Source organism: Gavia stellata, chromosome 6, assembly GCF_030936135.1.
Source record: "Gavia stellata isolate bGavSte3 chromosome 6, bGavSte3.hap2, whole genome shotgun sequence".
NCBI classification, from domain to species: domain Eukaryota; kingdom Metazoa; phylum Chordata; class Aves; order Gaviiformes; family Gaviidae; genus Gavia; species Gavia stellata.
Window position 1 is genome coordinate 17,119,638 of NC_082599.1, and position 15,172 is coordinate 17,134,809.

At 39.9% G+C, this 15,172-nt stretch overlaps 1 protein-coding gene across 13 annotated transcripts in view; it reads right to left on the reverse strand.

Moving 5' to 3' along the window:
- Positions 1-1,250: 1,250 nt before the first annotated feature.
- Positions 1,251-15,172, reverse strand: part of SVIL (supervillin) — a 105,368-nt gene continuing 91,446 nt past the window's right edge. For all 13 annotated transcript variants that reach the window (XM_059818699.1, XM_059818712.1, XM_059818710.1 and 10 more), the window contains 9 exons: positions 13,410-13,561; positions 12,110-12,215; positions 11,071-11,278; positions 10,270-10,403; positions 9,431-9,586; positions 8,862-9,005; positions 3,629-3,750; positions 2,660-2,815; positions 1,251-2,534 (listed from right to left, as the gene is read on the reverse strand). In XM_059818699.1, the coding sequence (XP_059674682.1) occupies positions 2,448-2,534; positions 2,660-2,815; positions 3,629-3,750; positions 8,862-9,005; positions 9,431-9,586; positions 10,270-10,403; positions 11,071-11,278; positions 12,110-12,215; positions 13,410-13,561 (1,265 nt within the window). In that variant the 3' untranslated portion in view covers positions 1,251-2,447. The remainder of the gene's footprint in view (positions 2,535-2,659; positions 2,816-3,628; positions 3,751-8,861; positions 9,006-9,430; positions 9,587-10,269; positions 10,404-11,070; positions 11,279-12,109; positions 12,216-13,409; positions 13,562-15,172) is intronic.

Sequence of the window (15,172 nt, forward strand, 5' to 3'; positions counted from 1 at the left end):
AACCTTGAGTCTTTCCTAGGCAATGTTATGAGCAAAGCACTTGAGTAGGTGGGTTCTGTGTCCCAGGTTCCTGGAACTGGGACACAAGGTACCAAATTCTGTAAAATTTACGGGAACTCTGAGAGCTGACAACACTGAATTATGTTTCACTGCCTGCAGATCCCTGTGATGGCTTCTCTTGTCTTTTAGCTGAGATTCTAAAGGCTTTAATTGTGGGTGGATGTTGCCCTTCAGCAGCGCTTGGAGGACTGACGGTGTTTTCAAAAAACGAAAGCAAATTATACTACCCTGGCAGAGGGAAAAACAAGGTCAATCATTCTATGCAAATCAGCACTCTGTTGGAGAGAAAAAAATCAAAACAGAGGAACCTGCTACCCCCATGGTACAGACTGAACATGAATAAACAAACTTAATTCCTGCTTGATTTTATCACCAGAGAGGGTGAAAGAAGAAAATACATGGGTGCAAAGAATACTTAGATGAATACAGCAGTGACTTTGGAAACCTCCTAGTGCTTAAAAAATAAACTTGTCACTATAAAGCCCTGCATTTTCAAACTAACAGTGTATCCCATACAGAACACATAGCTGAGGACTTCTGAGGAACAATCAGACATCTAAACATCTTTTTGCTGGAGGCTATGTAAGAAGTATCCTGGCTCTGAATACTGTTGCTACCCTTTTCTTGGGTTATTTCATTCCAGTTCTTGACAGAAACTAGTCATGAAAGGCAATACACCAGTGCTGAAAATTCACCTATAATATCTCAGGTCAGGTGAATAGTACTTGCCTATTTCTAGGCTTTTCGTTTATTTACTTAAAGGCTAGCTTACAACTTCTTAACCCATCTGTCAAAAAAAGATTAATTTTAACTATGGAGCAATATTTACTGCAGATCTTGACGAAATCTACACCTCACACATTCAAAGATCCTCCTTCATTTCCCTGGGCCTAGGAGAATGACAAGAGCAGCAACAGGCACTGCTGCAGGCGGTCACTTTTTACCGAGTCAGGAGAAGCTTTGAACGGCTGCAGGGCAGAAGGAAACTTAGGCTGGCAGGAATGAAAATGTGACATCCACTAGGATACCAGAGGGGAACCACACAAGTTGTTGTAGAAATGCCAAATGCCTGAAAAACATTTCAAACAATAGCAAATTTTTACTTGATTACTCTATTCAGTGTCCTAATTAGCTGAGTGAAAATGATTTTGACTGTGGTGCTTGTTGAAAGAATGCACATGATGCCATAGTCATTTTCAGTTCAAGTTTTACTCCCAATTGCACAAAGGTTGAAAAGATTTTTTCAAAGTTTGAAAACCAGCATAATAATTTTGGTTTCATGTATAAAACAGGGAAACCCAAAGGAAACAGGAGTTGTGTGACTGTTCCAATGTTCAGCAATAAAGTGTTGCACAACCTAATTTCATCTTGTACATTGCTTATTTTCTACATTGTCAGCTTCTCGAATTATAACTCTGTACAACAGCCGCAGATATCTAAGGTTAAAATATTTTGATAAAATACCATGTTATGGAAGGTTCCAATGACTTAGTACAGATTACAGTACAAAATAACGACAAGTCAGAGCATCGCTAAGAGTTTATTCAGAAGCTTTTACTTTCGGTTCTTATATCACAAAAGACATGTTTAATGTTTACAACAAGTATTAGAAACTGAGATGTTTTTATTTCTACTATTATAAAAGTAACATAGGAGACCATTCTAAGCCATCTTCAAAATGCAGACCAATCTTTTTTTTTTTGTATATAAACTGTACACAAAAAACAAGGCACTATACATTTTTGGATAATAAAGTATAAAGGTTGATTCGCATAGTTTCTCAAGAAATCCATGCTATAAATACAAACGCTTTGTTCAGTTTAGCACCTGAAGCAGCACTGAGAACAATTCATTAACTATTGCAAGGAGAAACTTTTCAGAATGCGTAGGAGATACATATTGGTGGTATAGCTAATTCAGTACAAGCAACTGCCATCCAGCTACTTTTCTGTAGTTTTGACATGAAGGTCTTGAAAGTGAATATATATTGCATTGTTAAATACATACTTGTTCTATGTGTTTATATAAATATAAATTCTTTGTAATCCACAAACTAACAAAATAACACTTTACAAAGAGAACTTCTTCAAAAACAAAAATGGCCAGTATTGTATATAGCCAAAGGACACCTGCAGCAGTAGCTCAAGAAACTACTGTTTAAGTGCATAGGAAAGCAGAGCTTTACACATTACCTGTAAGAGTCAGAACTGAATTCCATTTCCAAAGAGTTCTCTTGGCCTTTTATAATATTACACACCTCCAGATAGGTAGTCATTAATAACTTCAGATTATTTCTATTTATTCTGTAAATGTGGGGTACAATTCTTCTAAAGGGCATAGAAAGTGAAAACAGACTTCCCTTTAGTGCTCACTCCAATAAACACAACTTAGAAAAGTCCTTTTGCCTTCTTCAGATTAACCTGCTTCCAAGATGGCAGTGCATTGTACTCTTCTCTTGTCATCTCTAATGCAACCTGCATTTAAAACGAGAAGATAGGCCATTAGTAAAAACACTTAAAAGTAGCAAAACTGTCAAATGACTTCACAGCACGGTTAGACACATATGCACAGAGTAACAGTGCACCCATCCTCTCCTTACCTCAAAGTCCTCATCTGAAAGATAAATTTCAAGCTTCAGTGGATCAACTCCCTCAGGTAGAGGCCTAGCTAAGAGATCTGCTAATGGATATACTGTTTTACACAGCTTGGCCAGCACATCCTCTACAAGGATTATCTGATTAGAAACGTCAGCATCCTGTAGGGAGAAAAGGAAAACAGAACAGGACCACAATGCTGAAACCACCAACTGCTCTGCTCCCATTGCAGTCTGGAGATGGCATGGGATCAACCTGCACTGCTTGGCCCACAGAGCACAAAGCTATACATCCAGGTCCACACATAGGCGAACAGCCCTGCCCTACAACAATTTCACAGCTAAAAAAAGGTCTACACTTAGCAGAAGGACATCCTGTACTCTCAGAATCTCAGTTTAAGGCTGAATTCTGTGTTTAGTCATGAAGCCAGCATTTTCCACTAAGGATGGCTGCAGAAGACTTACAAAACAGAAAATGTTATTTGTCTTGAGATGCCCCTTCACTGAAGGCTTTTAAAGCAGTCATATGTAATTCAGCTGTGACTCCGCTTCCCAGGTGGGGAAGTCAATGCTGGAGCTCTTGGAACCAGCTGATCCTTTGCAGGGCATTTTGCTCCCCTGCACTTCCAGTCTGGAGGACAGACCAGAACTGCACGTTGCTGCATGTTTCACGATTGAAACAGTTGTTCTGCTAAACTCTAGCACATCTCTTTCTAAGAGATGATTCAGATAACACTTCCCTCCTGTATTTAACAAAAAAGAGTATGAAAAGTTACATGAAAACACAACGAGGAATGCCTCTGATATCCACACTCCCGGTCAGAATTTTGCTATGTTGTTATTTTTTTCCTGAACTGTACTTCGTACGTTCATCCTCTGGATTTTGGGGCCTGACAGCATAAACAAGCAATGTTACTGACAACACAAGACAGAATTACTAGCAATCGGAAATAGTCTGTGCAATGAAAAGATTACCATTTCTGTGATCTCTGCGATGTCTTCCCTGTGTTCCCAACTTGGGAACATATTGGTGAAGGTCAGAGGCTCTAGGCCAGCATGAATTAGATAGGATTTTGGGGGCTTCTTTACATTTTTTCCTAAAAACAGAAAAAATACAAAACAAAGAGAGAAATTACAAATGGTACCATATTTTGCAATGTCACACACTATTCAAAGCTACCTCATAAGCATGTTTAATTGATTCTTTCCTGAAAAGCTAAAGTAATTTAAGGCAGTAGGAATAAATTTCACCGGGATTTTTTTTAATGTAGTATGGCACCTTTTAACATGTTTTTCAGTATTCTTAAACCTGCTTTTTACTATATCTGACCACAAAGATGAAACCGTGTATGCTGAAAATACCTCACAGTTATTTCCTAACCCAATGTATTTCTTATCTGACAGAAATAGAATTAGAATAGAGTAAGCAGAGTGTGATGGTCTGAAATTAGCCAAATTCAGGTAAACGAAACCTGGTATGCTCAGCAGAAGTGTCCTGCCAGCAGCAAATAAATCTTAAGCTTGGATGCTTAAATGAGAATGTTTAAACTGTTCTTAACTTGGGATACTGAGGTCTAACACAATCATTTTGTTATTACAAATTCAAAGGAATGGGATCTGAAAGTTAACAGAGGTATTGCAATAGCTGGGTGGTAATTACTGATGATTTTCAAAGGCAGTCCTGCTTCTTTAAAACATGTATGTGTGCACACTATATAGGACATGGACATAACCCTGCCAAGGAGTGATACCATATCAGATTAAGTGGTTAAACTCATTATGCCAAGCACTGGTGAAAAAAGGCCCTATTGGTTGAATGATTTAATTCCCCAAGGATTCAAAAGCACTGATAAACTCCAAATATTATTGGAAAGAGGCAGACAGGCAGTCAGGGACTGGGAGGAGCTATCATTCAAACAAATACTGTACCTTCATCTTACTTGGATTCAAACAGCTCAGTCTAATCAAATCTTTCTTCCAGATAGGCAATGGAAAAGCTGAAGATGTTGCAAAGTCCAGAATCAGGTGAAACTAACAGAGCGACATGACACCATCTCACTCTGAGGGCTGTAGCTTCCCTAAAAACTGCTTCTTGCAAAATTCCGTTATTCCCTACATTCAATCTCTGAGCATCGTTCATGCACTAAGATTTCCTCCAGAGCATATAAATGCATTGCAGAAGACGCTGTTTTTTACTGTAGTCCCTACCTGCACTTGATGCGTGTGGGCTGTCAGGCAGGAGGGTCTAAAAGAACACAGCCCCCTCCTCCCCATTGCCAAGGAGCATGCCAGGGAACTGATGCAACACCTGTGCTGAATGCAAATAGCCTGGCTGGACATTGTTGTTCCATTAGGTTTGCAAAACCTGAACATTACAGGTTTGGCTTTACATCAGATGTTGAGATCAAACTGATTAGAGAGAGTATGTTCACATGAAACTCTGAATACTAGAGGTAAAAGCTCTGTGGAGTAGTCTAACAAACATATTAGAATGTGAGTGCTTTAACTATACAATTTAGCCAGGAGATTTATCATTTCAATACTTGATTTTAAGCCTTCTCCTCCACATATTTTCATTGTGGTTTATTTGTTCATTCTCCCATGAATGATTCAACAAGCACTTAAAAACTTTGCATTTAGAAAGTACATGTGAATCTGCTCTAGTTGCACTGCTCAACTCTCAGTAATTCAGCCAAGAGATAGGAGAGTGGTGTTTGCTCATGTTCCAGTATAGCTAAGATGATTTTGTATGTAAGTGGAGAAACATTTTCATTGCATGAACTCTGCCCTCAGCACAAACTGATCTCCTCACTAAGAATCACTGAAGGACAAACCAGATTCTTCCCTCTCCTAGCGGTCTGCAGCTCCGCTTCCAGACTGCTGATTTAGCAGATAAAACCACAGAAAAAACTTTCAAGACATTTTGACAGGTTAAATAAGATTTATGCACAAGGAGAACTGCTAGGTATATTCAAGGGATATCCAGAGTTGCTAATCAATCTCTTTCATACCACCATGTAGTTAAACACTGCAAGCCAGGAAAAGAAAAAAAAAAGTGGGGGGTGGGGAGGGGCATAGATAAGGAAAGAAATGGAGAGAGAAAAATAAGAGAAAAGCGTTTTAATGCTTCTGGTCACTCAACTATATTCTGGTAGTCAAAATAATTGCACCAGCATTGGTATCTCCTGAAATTCAAGGTTTGCACCTTGGTAAGTAACAACACATAAGAGCTAGTCAGCCCTGACAGTTTGATGCAATGAAATTTTGAAGTGGTTGACAGAATCCCAGATCATGAAAGTGACAGACCACCAGAACAGCATAGTTCAAACAGTAAAAAACTGCTAAAGAAGTTCACATCAGCTTTAGCACAGAAATAGTATAAGTAGAATTGGTCTTTAACAGTAACAAACTTGCTCTGTACCTATCCAACCACACAGCCCAAAGCTCTTGAGAACTACCCCATTGCAAAGAGGTTAAAGCCACAATTGCTGCAGTGTCATAGCCAGCAGTAAAGAAGCGAGCACCCAGCAAAAAAACTTGTCCTATGATACATAGGCTAAACTTCAGACCCATAAGGAGTCACTGAAGAGCTTTCCATTCTGCCTCCAACTCAGATGCAGCAAATTCAATCTAGTGCAGAAGGTATTAATCCCTTTTCCCATCATCAAACTCAATGAAGTTCAAGAAATCTGGAAAAGTATCCAAACCTCAGCATGCGTATCTAATTCCATCTCTGCTGGGGCCAGAAAACGTGATTTTCATTACCAGAAGATTACAGCATTGCATCAGGAACACTAAGACCGGGATCTTGCTTCCATCTCTCACACTAGCCTGCTGAGCAACTTTGGGCACTTCATTGCATGGGGCTCTGTTTCTCTATGTTGACATTCACTTCTGCTGTGAAGCACATTATATGAAATGATTTCAAAGAAATGCATCTTATTGCTCCTTGTGACTTGCAAAACCTGGGTGTGGAGGTGGTAGAGAACAAGTAACTGGCCTCTTCTTTAGGAATTCAGCAGTCATTGCCAAAGACTCTTCCAGTTACTGCCCTGTCTTTAGCATCCCATTCCTAAACAAATGCTGCTGTTTGGCAGGGCAGTGCCAGAGGTACCAGAGGATGAACCATGTAGAGCAATAACGCAATCCAATAAAGGTCATGTTTCAGTGTCTCCAGTACTGGTTTTCAGCTGTATCCTGCCAGGTGTTACCACCTCCGCTCAGTGACATCAGACAATTGAGACGAGACACAAGACTTGCTTCAACCTATTCGACCTGCAGATTGGGAAGGAGATACTGGCTTATCCTCATAAGGTTGGAATCCAACAAGGGTACTGCTTTCCCTCGTCAAATATACAAAAGTCTATGGGAAAAGATGACAGATACCACCCAGCTCTGTCACAAGTTGTCAAGTTTAGTTGCTACAGAAGAAATCAGTGGCATCATGAAGTCCGAAGGTCTATAAGCGATCAGGCTTTCCTTGCAAGAGGGCATAGTTTGCACCAATTAAGCCCTACTGACAGGAACTGGAAGGTACTATGGAACTGACAAGCTGCATATTTACTACCCTGAGCTGCATATTTACCACCCTGAGCCAACAGTCTGTCATTTTTTGACAAAATACTATCCTTTGGGTGAACTTTGCTCATTATAATCTCATTATAATACCAAAAAACACACCTCCATCCCAAAGCTACCCACCTTCAAGGTGCGACCACCCCTCACTGAGCTTGCGCTCTGGGTTTTTCTTAGTCTATACCTTCAAAAGCAGAACGAGAAACTTTTACACCAATTACAATAGAGGTATGTATGACTAGAGTCACTCAAGCTCCACCTGTAAGGACAAATACTATGAAAATGGCTTAAGAGAGAAGGGATGCCAGGGAAGATACCATTGCAGACCACCTTTGACACCTGGGATCAGTCGACGGGCTGAGCCTCTCTTCCCCCGAAACAGGGGCGCCTTTGGGTAAGATTCGAACACTTGGTTATACTGAGTGCTTCCCCGGGAAACTTAGAAATCTCTATAGAGTTCCTTTATAACTTAACGCATTTGTAGCCAGGCTATATTACTCATATTCTTGGTATTTGCATATGCTTTGCAAGCAGTAATTTTATCACTGGCAATCCAAAAGAACTTGTATATCTGTTGCTTCAATAAACTGCACTATTCACTAATCTAGCCATGAGAGTTCTCATTGAACGCCACCAAATCCCTTAAGTGTGGCCGTGCTAGTTCATGGAACGCGACTAGACTGAAAGTGTATGGTGTTACGAGTCTATCCGTAATCGTGAGAGTTCAATGCATTGGACGTGACTGGACTTGTAACACAGAGAATTGGGCATCACTCAGAATCTAAGCCTAGCCACCCCCAGCCCCTCTGATACCTGAGGACAAGCTGCAACACAAGGGGGTTTATTTTCTGCCAAATTGCCTTGCCCTTTAACGTGACAGTGAGAAACTGCTCTGAACTAACAGAACATGGCTGTTACTTACGCCTTCTTTCCTGGATGGTAACCCCATACCTTTCTTTATTCATCCTCCTTCAGAAGATGCAAGGTCTGTTCCCAGCCTCACATAACCTTAGATGAAGTGAGAGGAAAGCATTACGGTGTCTCAAGGAAACTCTACTAGTGCAGGAAATAATTTGGTCAGTGTACTCTTACATGATCACCAATTGCAGCTTGAATCACTGCACACTGAGCGGCAATAACTCTGTCTTGTAGAATTTCCAACGACCACCTGTTTCTGTGTGAGACTTGTTCTCAATCTTCAAAGTCTTTCCACCTCCCCCACGAAATCAAAACCCAGTTAATGTCAGCAAACAGTATCTCCGTTCAGTCTTTTGCTACACAGAAGCTTATGAAATCTAAAAGGAGCTAGACAGAAAGTAGTCAGGTTTAAGAGGCTGTGTCCTCAGAATTCACTTTTAGGGATCTAATGTCTGAACTATTCTCCCACAGTGGGGACAGAGAAAAGAAATAAAGCCTTTCCTCTGAGAATTAAGTCAGCAGAGTACCTTGGCAATTTGGGAACAATGCCATTACTACACAAATGGTTTGCTAAGAAAGAGCAGAGAATGTATCTTCAAATACACTGATGTTTATCAGTTCCATTGGGGAAGCACCTGAGTACTTTTTGGCTTGGGACAGTAAGGCATAGAAAGGTATGACAGACTCAGAACAGCCAGGCACAGCAATCTGTTACCTTTGCAGTACTGGAGCACTGTCTCCATGGCGCATTTCCTGTCCGTAGCCCACCTGATTCGAGCTGATCCAGCAATTTTGTTTTCTACAGGCCACCAGCCTTGCCATAGGTACACTTCATGGTGATTGTCAACAAGGAACAGTGCTACACAGCCAAAAAAATAACAACAAATCAATCATCAGCCACTTACTAAAATAACAACAAATCAATCATCAGCCATTTACTCGTTCTCAGAATCCCCTAAACAACCCCTGTCTTACATGTCTGTCAGTATCAGGACAGGATCACTTCAAAGCTTACCAATCCCTTTTGGTTATTCATTCAGCTGAACTCAGATTCCCTGATATAAACAATGTATTTCTATAGCATGCTTTTGGGATACATGTACGTTTGATTAGTTCTCAGTATCTTTATCACGGAAAAATTACTGTTATTGCTTAATGCTGTATAAGCATCACATGCACACATTTTCTCGAGATAAATCAAGTTAAAAGTGATTATAGTTACTGAATCACTGCCCAATGCAGGAAACATGTTTTCTTGTTACTTAAGTATTTTAAAGCATATACCTGGCTGTGGGGCAGTGTAAAGATCCTCTTGCAAGAATGGCATGGAATTGATAACAGCAGGGTCTCTTGAAGGGTAAACGTACTCAGTGGCTGAGAATTCTCCTGATGAACTACTGAGGCTGAATAGGCGGGGGGTGAAATTAAACTTTCCAGGATCTTTAAAGAACAAAAATTAAGAAGATTTCCAATAGAAAATGCCAGAGATGAATGCAAAAAATAATAAAAAATAAGCTTTTAGAATGACTGTAAATTCTCTGTTCTTTTAAGAATCAAGAAAGACAACCAGATGCCTTGGGGGACTAGCAACAGCTGTGAAGAACTTGAGCTAGAAGGCTGGCTGCCATCAGTTTGAATCTAATCCTGGCTAGTTACTATCAGCCATTTCACAACTGGCTGGCTTGCAGCTTAAGTGAAGCAAGCCCATCTCAGAGTTTACTTTTTAGCTGACAAATTTTCCACTTGGTAAATCAATCCCTCTGCTACCTTTGTTGGCAGTTTCAAAGCAAAGACTGGACAAGAATGCGTGCAGAACTGCCTCCTAAATCCCTTCAGAAGAGAAGCAAAATGTGTTGGTAACTCTTAACTCTGTTAACTGTTGCTCTGTGCTGTATGAATACAAAGGGGCTGCAGAAGGGGGAGAGAACAAAATGAAACACTTCGTTTTCCAGCACTTTCCTTCTAGGACAGTATTACTTAACTCAGTACATTTTTGGAAGCATCTCTCTGAAGGGATCATCTCAACTACCAAGAAGTTCTTTCAAAAGCTTTACATTAAATCTCACAGTACCGTAGACCAGTAAAGTAAAATGTGAGTGCCAAATCCAGGAATGCAGGTCTACCTTGCAACATGCAATCATAGGCCTTTCGATCTCTCCTTCCTAATGCGTCCCAGAATCCCAAGGGCTCTGACCCTTCATCACATTCATGTATCGTCACCTTGCTGCTGCTGTGCAGCCCTGCCTCCAGCGGACATCTACAAAACACAAAGAAAGAGAGTGAACCCAGCTTTCCTGCCCCAAACACAGCTAACACAGACTGCTGGCCACTCGCATTATTAGAACCCAAAAGCACCGTATAGGCTTGTTGCACACTTCATGTCAAAATAGGTTGTTTGAAAATGATGACAGAAATTATCAATAAACAAGATACTAAATTTTAGCAACCATTCTCATACCATTTCTGATCACATACCCAGAGTGGAGGAGATGCTTGCATGAGCTTTCAGTAGGGATTCTCACTGCCTGTTTTTGTAACTACTGCTGTCCTCCTCGCATGCTTTCCCAAATTTCATTTCCTCTTCCTTATTGACAAGGCTTGATTCTAATCCTCCTATCAACTGGGATTTAGTTTGCTATTTAGATATTGAGCATCTTCCTCCAAATCAAAAGAGACTTTTTTTGCAACTGTAATTACTACAGTAGGAAGAATAAGTGCATTTGACCTTAAGTGATTACAGAACATGTGGTTTCCCCACTCCACCGAATCAACTACCTGTCATTCCTCCTCCTTACCAAGCATGCACATGCTGCAGTTGCACTCAGAGGACAGCTTTATTTATTTCAACTTTTCTTTGAGGCAGACTGTTTTAAGTAAATCGGTAGCCTGTAGAAACATCTCCAAAATATAGGTCAGACACTCACTGTTCTTTTATTTTATTGGCTGCTGTTCTTCCTACATCCTTGGTGTGAGATTGTGCTTTGCAGCCATGCCACAGGTAGATAAGAGCTTTATTTATATTGAGGACAATCATGGATGTCCGGGAACGCAGGCTGCTGCAGTGACATGCTACTTCAAGTAAGTTTCCTTCATTGGGAACTTCTCCTCTCACGCAATATAGCCTCCAGTCACCTGGAGCAGACAGGAACAGTGCAGCAGTATTATACAGTCACATGGGATTGAAAATTCAAGACCTCTGCTCTGGTACAGCTGTTCTCATACTGGATTAATTTCACATATTGCATGCCTGTACCATCACAGAATAAACTAGCTAAGCATCAGCTTTGGCTAACACTACTTGAGAAACCCTGCTGCAGAAAAGATGCCTTCTGAAACCTTGCTACAAGAGTACAAGTATTAAGAGCTGAAGAGCTTAACGGTGCAGAAGAGTCAAGTTTCTGCTATGTTTCATACAGGAAAAAAAGGGAAACAAATACAGTACTCCTTTTATTCAGCTCCTCTTCCCCTGTGCACCTTAGGCACAGGAGGTCACATTCAGATGCGAACTGGAACATGTCCAAGCTACACTTGCATTGAAATTCTCCTACATCAACTGCAGCATTCAAGGAATACGTTGCAAAAAGTAATGAATGGGTAGCAAAAACTGAAAGTTCTCCTTGGAGAGGGAGAACTGCTCATAAAAATACTCTTTTGCACAGACTATGTAGAAAAGAACCTATTTTAAAGCAAAAGGGGCACTTTGCTTAATTAAAAAACAACTAAAACAATTTATATGCATATCAATACAATGAAGTCAGCTTGCTGTAGGGTGACAAAATCCATTCTATGCTCAAAGAAGAAACAAACTACCTTGAAACAAAGCATTGCAAAGCTGTCTCATGGGTTTCATGGCATTAATTTCCCTTTTCTACAGAATATGGTAGTTGAGGCTGAATTCAAAGCCCTTCACAACAGGTAAAAAAAGGATTCTGGGGCAGAAGCTCTTAACTAACAGTAATTTACTTTGTGCATTTTCTTCTTCCTCTTCCCTTCTTCCAGCATGCACAATCATCCCTCCTTGGAAGCACTGCAGGAAGCATGGCGGTTCTTTCCCTTGAAGCACTTGTACCTGAAAAATGAAAGCACCACTCTTCATTAAAAGAATGAAGCAAGTATACAGACTCAGAAAAACTAGTCTCTATGGATTATTAAAAATTATATAGTTATGGCCACCCATGAAGATGGCTTTCCTTCTACTTTACAACTGCTGACTGTTGTTTAAATTACCTTATGTATCAGCATGCAATGGGTTTCATATGTGACTTGCATATTAAAAGAAACCTCTAGCTGGAATCCAACAATCAAGAGTTTCAGAGGATAAGGAATACCAAATAAACTTTAATTTAAATTAGTTTAAACTAACCATTATTTGAATTCTTTACAGGAGTGGGCCGTCTTGCCTGATGTTCTTTGAGACTATTATGGAGATAATGTAGGAACTGAAGTAGGTTCAAAATTTGCTGTAAAACTGGTTTATATGACAACATGCATGTTCTTTGCTCATTAAACATTGCATTTTGATTACGAAATTGATATAGCCAACTGCTAAATCAGCTATGTTGCACAGAATCCCACACTCTGAATCAAGTGTATTTACGTATCTCCTCTATGAACTCCTGGTCACGTCTATGTTGCTGTTAAAAAACTAATTACAGCATTATCAAGGTACAGAAACTAACTTTAAACCTCCCATCTTGTATGCTGGTAACAGTCAAGCCACAGGAAAGCCCAGCTCCGCCTAAAGACAAAGCAAGCTAGCCTGTCATCTGTTTGAGCTTCAAACTAGCTGAATCTGCAGTTGCTAGAATCTGCAAAACAAGGCAATCTACTATGTAATTACAAAGTATAAACAAATAAATTTCAAAAGTATTTTCCTGCCTTGGCCTGGCAGAAAGCACTTCTGTTACAGCACTAGGAAGACAGTCCTGTTATCTGAACATGTACTTGAAGTGAAGGCACAAATTTGTTTAACTGTGCTTCACCTATTCCTGCAGGGACAGGAGAGAAGACATTCTTCTTCAGCCATTCTCAGAAATATCATCTTTAGAAGTGGGATTTGGGAATAACAATCCATAAAGGAGGTTATGTGTCTCTGGAAGTTGGAATAAAACCAAAAGTAATTTTGAGATCTGGCTATTTGTACTAGCAAGAACACCTTTACAGAAAGAGAGGAGGCAAAAAAGATAATCTGCATTTACCATTGGTGGTTACTTGGGCAGGCAAGTCTTACCAGGTCTGCCACCTAGGTCTGCAGGAAGCTCACCTGTGCTCCTCTCTCTTCATCAAGTTCCACTGTCATCAGTGCTGATGTCCCTTTCTCACTCACTGTGGAGTGCCTTCCTTGCCAAAAGAAATATACGCATTTCTCTTTTCCAACAGCCCTTACTTGTTGCTCTCCTTTTTGCCTGCTTCCAACTGCAAAACAGAAAGCATACGCTGAAGAAAGTACTCTGGCTATAGGTTTAAACAGCATGTGGTTTAATCTCATCTGCCAGCTCAGCACTATCCCATCCAGAACAGGAAAGATAAAATATCCAATTGGAGGAACATTAGGTCTACAATCCAGTACATCCCCATGCAAAGTTGGCATTATCTCATCAGGTAGATGTAAGCCCACAGGCAGAGATGCCTGTGTTGGCCAGAGAAGGAGATGTAGAAAGAACTGGTACTATCTGGAGAAAAATAACTCATATCACTTAGGCCAATTTGCACGTGAAATGGTATGTTCAGTCATGTTACCAGAAGAGTGCATTATGGCTCATTTTCCACATTACACACTGTTCTTTGGCAGCAGGAGAGTAGCTGGCTGCTGAGTGATACTGGAAACAGCAACAGAGGAGAAAGCTACAGACATAAAAGAAAAGTCTTTCTTGGTAAAGTGATATTAGAAAGGAAAACTACAGAACAAAAGAATACCAAAGCAGTATTTTGCAGTCATAAAAAGTTAGGATTAAGTAAGCTTTATTTATTTATTATTTAAAATTAACTCAGTATTTCATGTTGATCTGTAAACTGGGTTAGCAGCAACTCTTTTTTTTTTTTTTTAAAGGATCGGTATTTAGTTGTTACGATAAGCAAATAATGTTTACAGCAAGTGAAGTTCAACAATACAGCCAGTTATGGAATATTTTACTCTTTCCAGTGAATACTGAATAAACAAATAAAATTAAATCAAAGATTTAAAAAACCCAAGAGCTTTAAACCAGATTTAAAAAAAAAATATTAAAACTTCTGCCTTGATTTCAGCAGTGCTGAGCAGCATCCAACTGAAATACTTAGGAGAAAGCATCCTGGTTTTTCAAGTTGAGAATACTCAAACCACTTGTCACTTCTAAAATTTATGGTTTTCACTCTTATGTGCACATTCAGCCCATAAAAGTACTGCCTCCTACATAAAAATATATTATGTTTTGGAGGATGGAGTATATTTTCATCCATTTGGATTAGGAGTCTGTTTACAATTCAGTATTAATGTTACCCACTTCTCCTAAGACTTAAAAGCTTTTGTATTTCTCTTGGATTTGCCAGTATCTGAACTCAATGATCCTGAATAAGACTTACCTATATTTTTTTGGCTAAAAGCTTGAAGCTGTATAGCTGTTATACTGCTTTCAACCAATTTTAATATTTTCCTATTTGGAACAATCATTTTTAGACTATTTCTATTTTACTTACCACAAAAGCCACCTATAGTTTAGTGCCAGAAGGGAGAGTTCCAATGAGCATACTGACCTGACTGATTCTCAACATTTACCTGCTGTTCTCAGGCTCTTTGTCAGAACACTGCTAAAGTTTTCCACTTGAGACTGAAACCCATAGCAAAGGGTTTCCAGAAAAGTAAAAAGGACAGCAAGGGCAATGAGTTGGCAAGGGCTGTTCCTGTCATTGTTACTGTTCTCCATTACCCAGCAAAGGCTTTCCTTGTTGCTAAGCCTACCTCTCTTGCAAGACATTCAGACCACTGTCATTAGTCCAGCTGCCTAGTTATTTTGGTTTAAGCTGTGGGCACAATTCTGGCTTAATGAG